General features: G+C 28.6%; 1 protein-coding gene across 1 annotated transcript in view; it reads left to right on the plus strand.

Moving 5' to 3' along the window:
* The window catches only part of LOC142320882 (uncharacterized), a 64641-nt gene that overhangs the window by 30817 nt on the left and 21362 nt on the right, over positions 1 to 12462 (plus strand). The window contains exon 2 of the mRNA XM_075358866.1: positions 10650 to 10775. Coding sequence (XP_075214981.1) covers positions 10650 to 10775 — 126 coding nt within the window. The remainder of the gene's footprint in view (positions 1 to 10649; positions 10776 to 12462) is intronic.

Raw genomic sequence — 12462 nt, forward strand, 5'->3', positions numbered from 1 at the left:
AAACGTTATTATTTTAAGAAAAAGTAACTGATTTGCGCCTTTTATGTCTGAGAATTTTTATGCGCATTACAAACAGGATAGTAGAAAGCGATAAAATAATGTAGGCTACTTCTTTATTTCGTGAAACAATGCGTCGTTTACAATATACTGCCTCTATTCATCACAGGAGATATTTATATAGTCCGGGTATCACATCATGACTATTAAAGGCGATCTAAAACACAAAACATCGCACCGAATCACAGAAAATCACACCGAAAAATAGTATAGACATTTTTAACAGTACCAAACATCTCGTGACATACTTATTAGACGAAGTAAAAGTTGAAATTCTCGATATACTATTACGAATTGGAATTCTAGGCCCGCGAAATGTAAGTACGAGTAAATCCTTCACTCTGTTCGACAGAGGAACTGACTCCAAGATGAATATGACTTCTACTGAAAGAGGAAATGACTTCTACCGTTGTTTTTTAGATGCTTTACATGCGTCGCATCGCAGGCTTGAAAAAGACCGGTACAAATGTAATAAAGCAAAAAATTAACTTTTCTTTCAAAAAAAAATTTCTTTCTGTAGAAAACAGTGGGTTTCATACATTGTCTACTCTCTATAAGCGAATAGTAGAGGATATAGTTACAAGAACCCGTATAATCTAATTATACATATTTTAAAAACAATTTAAATTTAAAAAAAAATTGTAATTAATAATAATTGGAATAAATACAATTGTTATACGGAGCCATTTACTTATAAGTAAACGGCTCCGTACTTTGTTATAAGTATATAATTATGATATAAAAATTATTGGTATTTATTTATAATTTTATACAGATTACGTTTATAAAACGGTATTATAAATAATTTAAAAAAATCTAAAAGTAATGTAACAGAATTATAAATATTACATATTAATTTTAGATATTGTAAGGTAATAAATTTGTATTATAATTCTGTTTCCTAAAACAGGTTTTCTAAAGTATTCTTATTTTTTATTTATCTCTATTGAGTTAAATTTTCTTACAGAATGATAAATTCCATTATTTTTCCTCTTTAATATGAAGCTCCCTCGAAACAATTCTTTTTCTTTATTTGTTTTTTCATAATGATTTTTTTTCAATTTTACATTTATTTTTATGTTAAAATTATTATTATTAAAAGGATATATATACTTTGTACAAAATTATTTTCTTGTAACTCAACCAGTATTTGAACTTACGAGAAGTACCTTGTTATGTTTCCACTGCCATTTTTATTACCATTTAAAAATTTTCCCACTAATTTATCTAAAATATAATTTTATTTTACACAATATAGTATTATTCCATTACGTTTAACATTTGACATTGTTTAAATTAACAATCAAAAACGTTTTTTAAATTAACTCCTGAATTCTTCACGTCCTGTTCAATGTGTTCATAACCGGGCGATGATATCGCGAAAACAAAAAAGGTCATAAATATATACTCAAATAATTTTCTTTAAAAACTTCTGAATTATTTTAAAAACTATTTTTTTATTTTTAGTATCTTCATGTAGATTACCATGATATTATTTAATGGGTTTATATTTTACATAATTAATATTTACTTTAATCACATCTATTTTTTTATTTTATTATTATTTGTGTGTTTTGTGATGTTGATTTAATCTAATTTATACCACGGTTTCCCTAGATCCGTCCAGGTGAATGACGGGGCAGTTCCGTGTTTTATAAATGTAGTATTATACCTACTCATTCCTGATGTGATCTTTATAATGTATTTTCATGTACCGATAGGAATAAAATGTTTATTTATTTATATACAAAAAAATTTACTTCTATATTTTTTCGCTACATTCTCTTTATCATCTCTGTATCAATAACCTTAATGAATAGAGTTATTCATTAAGGTTCAATCCCAATCCTTTTAATATACTATTCATATTTATTCAGGTTTATTTTTTAATTTTTAAAGATTACTAAATTCAGTTACCAAATAACAAGATTTATAATTACAAAAAATTTCCTCTAAAGACGCCACCTGTATTGGGCGGATCAATGAGAAAATTTTACTTATTAGGCAGATTATAAAGTATTGTCGCATGTTCACGGCTCGATCAGGATATTGAGAGATTAACAATTGAAAATGTTTATATAATTACGATTTATTGGTTTAAAAACACAAGTAAAACAAGACAAATCAATAATAATGACAAGAGTAATAATTAGCAAAATAATAAACAACTCACAATAATAATTAGAATAATGGCAATAATAAATAAACAAAATATTGATCGTAGTAATAACAACCACAACAACAACAACTATATTAATAGTAATAATAATAATGATAATAAATGTCAATTATAATAATAATAATAATAAACAATGGTCACATACAAAACAGAATTTAAAGTAATGATCAGGAGTTATTCACAGGTAGATAAATAATGAAAAGCAGAATTCACTCCAATTGACAAAAGACATTAGCATGACCGCTAGCCTTAACACTTTTAACAACTAGTTTTGTATTAATAAACAATAGTACAATAGATAAGACTAATATAAAGTTCTTTAACTGCAAATACTTTTGCTATTCAAAAATAAAACTACCCTAACAATTTATGAATGAAGTTTAATACATATAGTCTTACAGTAACTCACCGAACCACTACTTGTTTTCATGTACTAGAATTATTGGTAACGTCACCGTAATTGCATCGAATCGCATGATATTTCCTCTATTGTAGTACTCTCATCTCGCCGACTGACATCATAACTTCCCGTTTAGATTGATTAGCAGCACTCATCTCGCAGACTCTCCTCGTGGAACTGACGTCGTAACATCTCGCTTAGGATGACTTCGCGGTACTCTCGTCTCACCAACTCATTTCGCACAACTCATTTCAACTGGTCTTCCTCGGAGTGTTTATACTCTCATCCTCTTTACCTGCCGGACCGGACCCATCTCGATGCGTGAGAATGATCGACCGCCCTCAAATTTTCCCATGAAATTCCAAACCTTGGTCTGGTAACTCTTCTCACGAAACGACATGTGTTTAGTGTGTCAGTGGTCAATATTATAAGAGACGATTGTTAAACGGGCTTGTTACCTTTAGTAAAAGGGTTTCTTTTAGCCCCTTTCTGGATTCCTCTCATTATTATATTTTCTACACTTTCTTCTTAATTGGTTATTCAGGTCTCGTTATAGTGTATTTAACCTTTCTTTTGTCCGTATCCCATGAACTTTAATCGTATTGGATTAAAAATACTGTATTTGAAACAATTAATTTTTTTTTCCGTTTTGTGACATAACCTTTAGTAATGAAATGAAATTCCAGAAATTAGAAGTAAACTGATTGCAAGTAAAATAAGATAAAATCACCTGTCATATTTTAACCTTCTTAAGATGCATACACTTCAAAATTAACGGTAACAATATATGGAGTGCCATACATAAATACGGGAATGCCTTAGCGAAATCAATCAAGTTTATTGTTTTGAACTGAATACAAAATGAGATTGTGAGTGTGTGTGGGCGCGCGCACACTTACACACACTTTCATTTGACTCTTTGTGCTTCTCTTAGTATTTTAATTTATTTCTTATTGTTTTTCCTTTCTTTATTTCCCATAATCTCATACGTCACAAATTCCTTAGCACCAAACTGTTGACTGAAAAGGAGTATCTTTTACGCTTCTCGGCTGTGGAATTTATTAAACCACCTTCTAGATAATGAGATTTCTAACTTTCAGAGACATCGACTCAACGAAGAAGAAGGTATATAACTTTTAACTATTTGCTTACTAAACCATTAAACACTTAAATATACCCGTACGCGTATTTTCTTAAGGTGCATGAACTCTTCTGTGGTCGGCAGGATGTATTACCTTTAATTTAAATTTCAGATTACATTTATAAATGAAAATTAAATTTATAAATAAAAATTGATTAGTGTTTAACGAATTGTTCATGAAATTTTGGGTTTTTATATTTAATAAAAACTGTTTAAATATAGAACACGATTGATAAATACAGTTTTCTTTTAATTACTTATTCTTACGAAAACTTAGATTAACATTTTTCTTACAAGGATTATAATTTAAAGGGATTGCTATAACAGACATGAAGAAATTTATTATGTAACTAAGAGGTTTAATGTGTAATAAACCAGAACCTAGATTAGAAAAATAATAAAAATAAAAAACTGGCAACGATTTTCCTGCAAATGTTTTTTTTTTGCCTTCTAATTAAAAAGGTTTCAAACATTATCCATTACATTTTGATTTAACTACTGTACAAAGTTTCAGTAAAAGTTAAAACTTTTACTGAAACTTTTATTTTTTAATTCGGAAATCATTGTTTGAAAATTAATAAGAAAGAAAATCTTCATGTTTTTAAACGTTTTAAAACTCTGTGCGCCATAAAATTTAAAAGCGTTAAATTTTAATTAAGTTCATAAACAACCGAAAAACGACTAGAAAATAATTCCATTTATTAGTTTAAAAACCAGAAAACGGAAAGTTAATGTTTTGATTTTATAATAACTGGGAACGTTTTTGAATAAGTTTTTTAAATAAATAAAATTCGTTAGTGAACATTTATTTATTACCTATTCATCCTATTCATTTATTATGAAATTAGCGTATCTGAACAAGAAATTTCGGATCCAAATAATTACTTAAATTAAAAAAAAGCTGAAAATTAAAAAATTAAATATGAAAGAAATAATTTAGATGAAAATTATGTTGATGGTTAATAATTTTAAAAATGTTTTATTTTTCGTATAATTTAATGTTATACAACATTTTTACGCATCATATATTTCAGTTAATAATATTCTACATTTCTAATCCTTTAATGTTTGCAATAAAATTGCTACTGATGTGATGTATTTTTAATAAAAATTCTCATAATAATATTCAAGAGCGATATCATCTGTACACTTAACAGTATTGGGTAATAAAATACTTAGAGATGGTGGAATGTACTGATTAGACATGGAAAATTCTGATTACTGCCAGTACAAACATGACGAAGGAATACATAGACGTACAGTACTGCTGAGTAATTATCAAATGTAGTGCTTAAATAAAATTCTCTCATTCTCTTCACCAAATTGAGCGTTTTAAACAATCAGTTATCCAGCTATTACATTAAATATAACAGATAACAGATATAACAGAGAAGACGAATTACTATCTACAAAAAACTCATGAAGACCGGCTGTAGGACAATTTATCCAAAAACCTAATAAAATAAATAAATACGTAATTATTCTGATCGGTATGTACCAGTAATAATACATTATAAAGATCAAATCAGGAACGGCTAATTATGCTTAACCATCGATAAAATAAGAAACCACCCTATTTGTCTAAATTGATCTAGGGAAACCATGGCATGCATAACCTTGATTAAAGCAGCATCACAAAATATGAAATAAAAATAAAAATTAAAAAAAAAAAAAAAACAAATGCGGTTATAAAGTCCATATTTATTATTTAAAATATGAATAAATTAAATGATAAAACACATGAAGATACTAAATATTAAAAATAAAAAAAATAATTCATAATTAACAAAAATTATTTGAATAATGTACAAAAAGCAATGAAGGAGAAAATTCAGGAATGTTTAAAACATTTCAATTTCTGTTATATAAAAATTCATCGACTGAATAGAAAATCTACTGTAAAGGAAAAATCATTTAATAAATTAAAGGGAAGATTTTTTAAAACGGTTTGATAATTTATAAAAATAGAAACAGATACTGGGGCTCTTCTTGTAATTAGTGTGTTGAGTCACTCAAAAAAAAAAGTCTTGCCTGGTTTAGTAAAAGTGAATATTGTTTTTTCTTTCTCTTTTTTTTAAGAATAAGTGACTACTCTTTTTAGTAAAAATTGGTCATCCATAAATATAAATATAAGGAATAAATAAATACGAATTTATATCTTCAATTTACTGAATATCGGTCTACATAATTCATACGTATGGGTGCTAAACAATGATCTGACAGCCCTCTTCTATATTTTTAAACCTTTTTTGGACTTTTTGAGGAATCCCCATGAAATGATATTAACATTAAACAGAAATACAGTAGAACCTCTCTAATTCGTTATATCGAAGGGATGACGAATTAGAGAAAGTGACGAAATTATAGAAGTTATGAATGTAACACGCATAAAAGTATAGTATATTCAGAAAATGCTATTTAAATATAGTTACAATACTGCGTTTATTAACTAAAATAGAATAATTCAGTGTATTACTTTTACCTGATTTTTTTCCCATTTAAAGAACACAAAATATAAAAATCTATCAGAAGAAACATAAAAAGCGTTAAAAACAATAGTTTGCAAACCGGTTTAAACAACAAAATAAAATTATACACAGTCCATAAGAACAACATTACATAAAGATCCCTTAATCTAAAATTTATTGCTTTTTATTTTCTTTCCAACGTGGTCACTTTTTACTTTTTGACAAAATCCATTACTTTCTTCCACTAAGTGTTCCTTTCCTTTTCTATGGCAAGCCAGTGAATTTGTCGTAATATGATAAATTCCTTCAATTCGGCTTCATTCTATCTCTTGACATTCAATAAAACTCGTTAGAATTTCATCTACTTCCACGTACGTTACATCATTAACAAAGGATTAAACCCACATTTTCCTCGGTTTCTTCAATAAATACGTGTTTGTTTTACACCAGCTAAATCAAATAGGAAGTGTTTGCCGAAAAAACTTAGCCGTTATGATATTAGTAACATTAGATATTTCGAAATATTAAATTCGATGAACTGAAATATTAACTAGCACCAGCAGGGCTTTTTCAAGCACCTGTTTATCTTTTAGTTCACTTCTAATTCGAGGAACGAAGCAGCTATGAATCCATACTTTGAAAATTTCTTGAGAAAAGTTCATCTGAGTACTCCTTTGAGACAAGAAAAATATTTTTTTGGCAACAAGTTAAAATTCGAAATGTTAAACGCCGCCCTCGGCTTTTTGTATTTGCCAGTAGCAACCGAAGGTAATCTATGACTTTCACTGGCATTAGAGCACACAAAAACAGTAATTCGTTCTTTTTTTTGTTATAAAACCTGGAACACAAGTTTCAAATATAGAAGGCAGAGTTTTAACGGGTAATTTTTTCTTATATACGGGTAATCTTTTTTCATATTGATTTGTAAGTTTTTGTGTTCTTATTAATTTCTTTAATATGAGTTTTAATAACTTTTTAAGTATCGATTGAAATGTACCTTTAGTTTGTGCTGTCGTGGCATGGAATTTACCGAAACAATCGTATTGTAAAGTGGGTAGTATATAAGGTTTTAGGTGGTAGTATATGGTTTTAGGTGGTAATAGAGTTAGGCGCCCGGGATCTTTGATCTTCCGCAGGTAGGCAGTTAGTTTCAGCAGTTCCTGAGAGTTAAGTAGTAGTGTTAAGTGTCTGATGTTTTCTTAGAAAGCAAATCTTGACTGGAACGGGATTTACTGATGTCTATCGAAGCATTTGCATCAGTGGCATCTCACCGAGGCCGAGTGATGTGGAATGTGATCAGTTTGAGAGCAAGAAGATGTCATCCGATTAAGCCACTAATGGGTACGAACGGAGGGGGTGGTGTGGCAGTATGACATGTCACAAGGCGGGTGGTCTTCCTCGGGTAGAAATTGAGATTACCTTTAGTTATTTATTTTCAATGAATAGAAATAATCTTTAATTAAAAGTACTGCCATATTTTAAAATAGAAACTCATTTTAATCTAACACATTCCATTCCAGAATAATCGTTGATTACAGTCACTCAAAATACAGTGAGTTCTCATTTAAAACCTGAGAATTTTTATATCTATTTACTTCAAACTTCATCCTGGATAGTGTCCATAACTTTTTTCTTCTATCTCTATGGTATATTTATTTATTATATATACATAATTTTAATGGTATCATATTCGTAGATAAGGACATAAGATGCATTTACTTTCTAAAGGATTTAACTTTCTTTAAATGAAATATAACCTCCCCTTTCCAACGAAATGCGTAATTTATATTTCTGGCTGGCTTTTCAGCGGGCTGAGGCTGACATATTGAATTTTTAATACTTTTTTACATGTTTACTTAAATTTTTTACACATAAATATTGTCCAAAATAAACTTATTATTACTTCTCTACAAACTCTTATTATTAGTCTATCTCGATAAACTTTAAACACAAACACATGAATCACCGCGCTATCACTACTAAGTCGTGAGCTACACTGAATGGAAATGAGCGAGAGCGCCAATTTTGGCCAACCTGCACTGAGCCCCCCTCCACGCCAACCCACTTGCCAGAGACGCAAACAGAGTCGTATCGACAAGCTGATCATGTAAGTTATAAAATGACACCGCGTTTACGTCTCTGAGACTAATAGTTGAGGGAGTTATTTAGACAGTATGATGATAGGCCTTCTCTTTACCCTACAAATTTCTGTTCTGGTACCCTAATGTTTCAGTATGATTTTAAAGACGTTTCAAAGAGAAAACGCAAGTAGTTTGATAACAAATGATTATATCGCTTAGGCTAATGCATATTTAAGAATATCTTAATTTTATTAATAGTACAACACATCATTAAAAGAAATTAATAACATTTGTTTTATAGTAGTAAAAAAAATTAAAATCTAATTTTATTTTATTCAACCGTTGTAGACTTAAGTAATTTTTTTAATGAAATATATAGCTTACACAAATTAATCTAACTTGTAATAGAGCTAAAAAATGTTTAACTGCATCATTTTTTTATTGTATTATCTCAGCGATCAAATTTTTCATTTAAATTGGATTTTAAAAAAAAATACAGACATAAAAAGAAAAAATAACGAATTATAATCTGGTGAATTTATTGCCATATTATTTTCATAAATTCAGATTTTTAACTGGGTTCAAAATCTGCTAATATACTTTAGTAAATTGCGAAATGAAATGAAAATATGAATCACTTTCCTGATTAAGAATATAATTTATTTTATCCTAGAGGATATTTTACAGGAATTTTTCTGTCACATAAATTTACTTATAAGCGCAAAACTTAAAACGTGTAAAAGATGAATAAATATTTTATTATAATCTGCATATAACAAAATATTATATTGATTACATCAGAAATCTGTAGAAATGGTAAAACCTTGAATAGGTAACATCACAAATAATAAACAATTAATTATAGAAAAAACAGGGGACGATTAAAGTTCATATTAATCGTGTAATATATAAACATATGAAATAATATTAATTTAAAAACAAGAAGATATTAAATATATCAAATAAGTACAAAATAAGTCATAATTCAGAGGCATTAAAGTTATATATACACGTCGAATGGGTATTCAGAAAATTTAGTGCACCTAGCATCAGTACTAACGCTAGTATGGTTGTGTACGTTACTACTGTTGTCAGCTGTAAATTGATCCTGCTTCAATGCAATAATGTTTTGTTCTTTGCAGTTTGTTTATTTTAAATTCCTTATTTGATGAAAGAATGTGTTGCTATAGTAGAAGCTTATGCGCGTCCTAGATTCTTTCAAGAATGACGCCTCAAAGATTCGCGGAAAAATCTCCGAATGCCAGCAAAAAGTAGCATACAAGATTCGGTTAAAAAATGCGTACAACAGGGTCGGTTTAAAGCCGAAAAAGAAATAGACGACTTTCCGTTAGGATTCCAGACACCATAGACAATATTTAAACAAGAATTCTTGTTTTCAAAAAAAAATTCAAGAATTTCGTCCGAAAAAATCGATACATAAGTTATTACAAAAAAGTGGTGTAAAATACACGTCTTGCCCTATGATTCTTCATGATTTAAATTTCAAACCGTATCCTGAAATAACTGTGCAAAAATTTAAAGGAATTGAAACAACAATTGAAACGTCTTAATTATCACGACCCATTACAATTATTACGACCGATTCTGTCGATAGACATAAAAACCCGATGTGTCGCGTCAAATGTGACACGGTTTCATTTGTCTGGTTGTGTTAAGAAGAATTCTACGCTCAGTCAACAAATCGTGAAAAGAGGACGTTTTTTCAAAAATATAAAATAACGCGTCGCACATCAAGCAATTCGCTAGCACAAATTCATGTGACTTTTACAGAAGAACGAACTATCAACAGAATTCAAAAGCTGTTCCAGCTTTTTTTATCACAACAGAGGATTAAAAAATACCGACTTTTATTATTTTATTCTATATCATATTTTTTTTATAATTATTTTGCACAATTTTTTTCGTAACAAATATAATCTCAAGTTGAGGTTATATTATCAATCTTAAGATTAAGGTTAATCTCAAGGTTAGGTCTATTTTCAATCTTAAATTGAGCGTAACTCAGAAACGACTCAACCAATCTTCAAAAAATGTTCACATACGCAACTTTAGATACACTATTATATCACTCCTAAATTTTAATCAAATTGATGTAAAAATTTGGAGATTTTCAAGCCACAAAGTACATACATAACCCAAATATGAATATATATAAGGAAATTACATAATATGTTTTCAGGATTATTTCAGTAGTTCCAGAGTTTATCTCTGATAAACAAAAAAATAAACTGTGTTTATTTACATAATGGTATAAATTTTATTAAATTCTTAACTTATTTACCACAATAATTTCTTGTTTCAGTGCATACTAGGCCTATCATGTCTGACAGCACTATTAAGCTTGTCCTTGCCGGCAGTTTCTGGTAACGAAGCGGGATCAGCTACGTTGAAAGCTTCATTAAGATTCCCTGCTGAACGATCTGATGATGTAAGTATCACAAATCCTTAAAAGTGTGTGTGTGTGTGTAAGTATGTGCGCGCGCATGTGACTGTATACTGTTTTATATACGCATACGTTTACAAGTAGCAATACTAGAATACTAGATCGTGGATACCAGTGGTCTTTGGCGGATGGGTTTCAATTAACCACACATCTTAGGAATGGTCGAACTGAGACTGTACAAGACTACACTTTATTTACACTGACACGTATCATCCTCTGAAGTAATACCTTACGTGGTTCCGGAGGCTAATAAAAAAAGAAAGAAGAAGTAGTAATGTATCTATCATGAACTTCAAGCTCAAAAATATCTTCATAATAATGTTACTGCAAATAATTAATTATTATTAATAACTAATTATAATTAAATATGATCATTTTACTAATAAAATCCTCATAATGATTTTATTTTATTTCTTAAACTCTTCTGTAAACCTATGCAATTCATTTCAACACTGAAATTCATTTTATAAAAAATAAAATAATATAGAAAATAACCTTTTTTTAACTACTTTTTTACTTTATTCAAATCTGCACCCAAACACGTTAATTAAGTTCTAGGTACATGCCGTATTAATTGCTTAATAAGTAATCTTTATTAATCTACCTTATCCAATTTGGGCGTTTTTGGACCAACGACTTTCACTTATAGTAAATTTTCAAGTAATTCTATTTCAGTTAGGAATGGTTATTTAACTATTTTTGATGGTGAAAAACGTTTATTTTGCTAAGAAGAGTGAAAAAAATGTGTATGGTGGTTGAAATCAGACATTACTACGCTGATGTCATGCACCGACTAACAACCACTAATTTTTCTAGTTACCTAATAACTAGGAATCTGAAATTAGTAGTCTAAGAAGATTCTTAGCAAAAATAAGACAAATTGTTTTGATTAACAATCTAAAAAGAATTAAATAATTCCTATATGTAAAAAGGGGAGATAGAAGTGTCTTCTGGGGCAGAGGTTGAAAAGGATTACCGATATCAAAAAGAATAATACTTGAAACCTGGCAAAGATATTCCCATTGTTCCACTAACAGTACATAATAATGCATTACTAAGTAGGGATTTTTTCCCTTTCAAAGAGCTAAGAAAGTGAAAAAAGAAGCAAAAAATTTGTTTATGAAATTAAATTGATCATCACTATTTATTCTAGCAAAACATTGACATATTTCTAATTTTGATATTTTCTTAAAAAAAGGAAAAACTAAATCTTAAGCGATACATTCAGATTACCGTTGAATTGGCTAACATTTATATATTTTTAAAAAAGTTGAATCAAAATATAGCGGCAAACAAATTACGATAAATAACATATATAAATATACATATATATATATATAATATAATATATATATATATATATATATATATATATATATATATATATATATAATATAAAATCCATTATTTTTATAATTTTATTTACTTAATAAATAGATAAAAGATCTGATTTCATTATCAGTTACGAAAATTATTCAACCAACTTCTCTAAAAAAAATCTTTGACGTTTTATATTTTTATTAGCATCTGTTAAGGAGTAAATTAAAAACTTTTCTTTTAAACAATTAGTAATGGAATTATTAATACATAAAACTGATCACCCTTACGTTTCTTTAATTTAAATGAGTTTAAACATTTCAAGAATTAAAATAAGAAAATATCTAATTTTTAC

This window comes from Lycorma delicatula, chromosome 3, assembly GCF_047948215.1.
Source record: "Lycorma delicatula isolate Av1 chromosome 3, ASM4794821v1, whole genome shotgun sequence".
In the NCBI taxonomy this organism is placed as follows: Eukaryota; Metazoa; Arthropoda; class Insecta; order Hemiptera; family Fulgoridae; genus Lycorma; species Lycorma delicatula.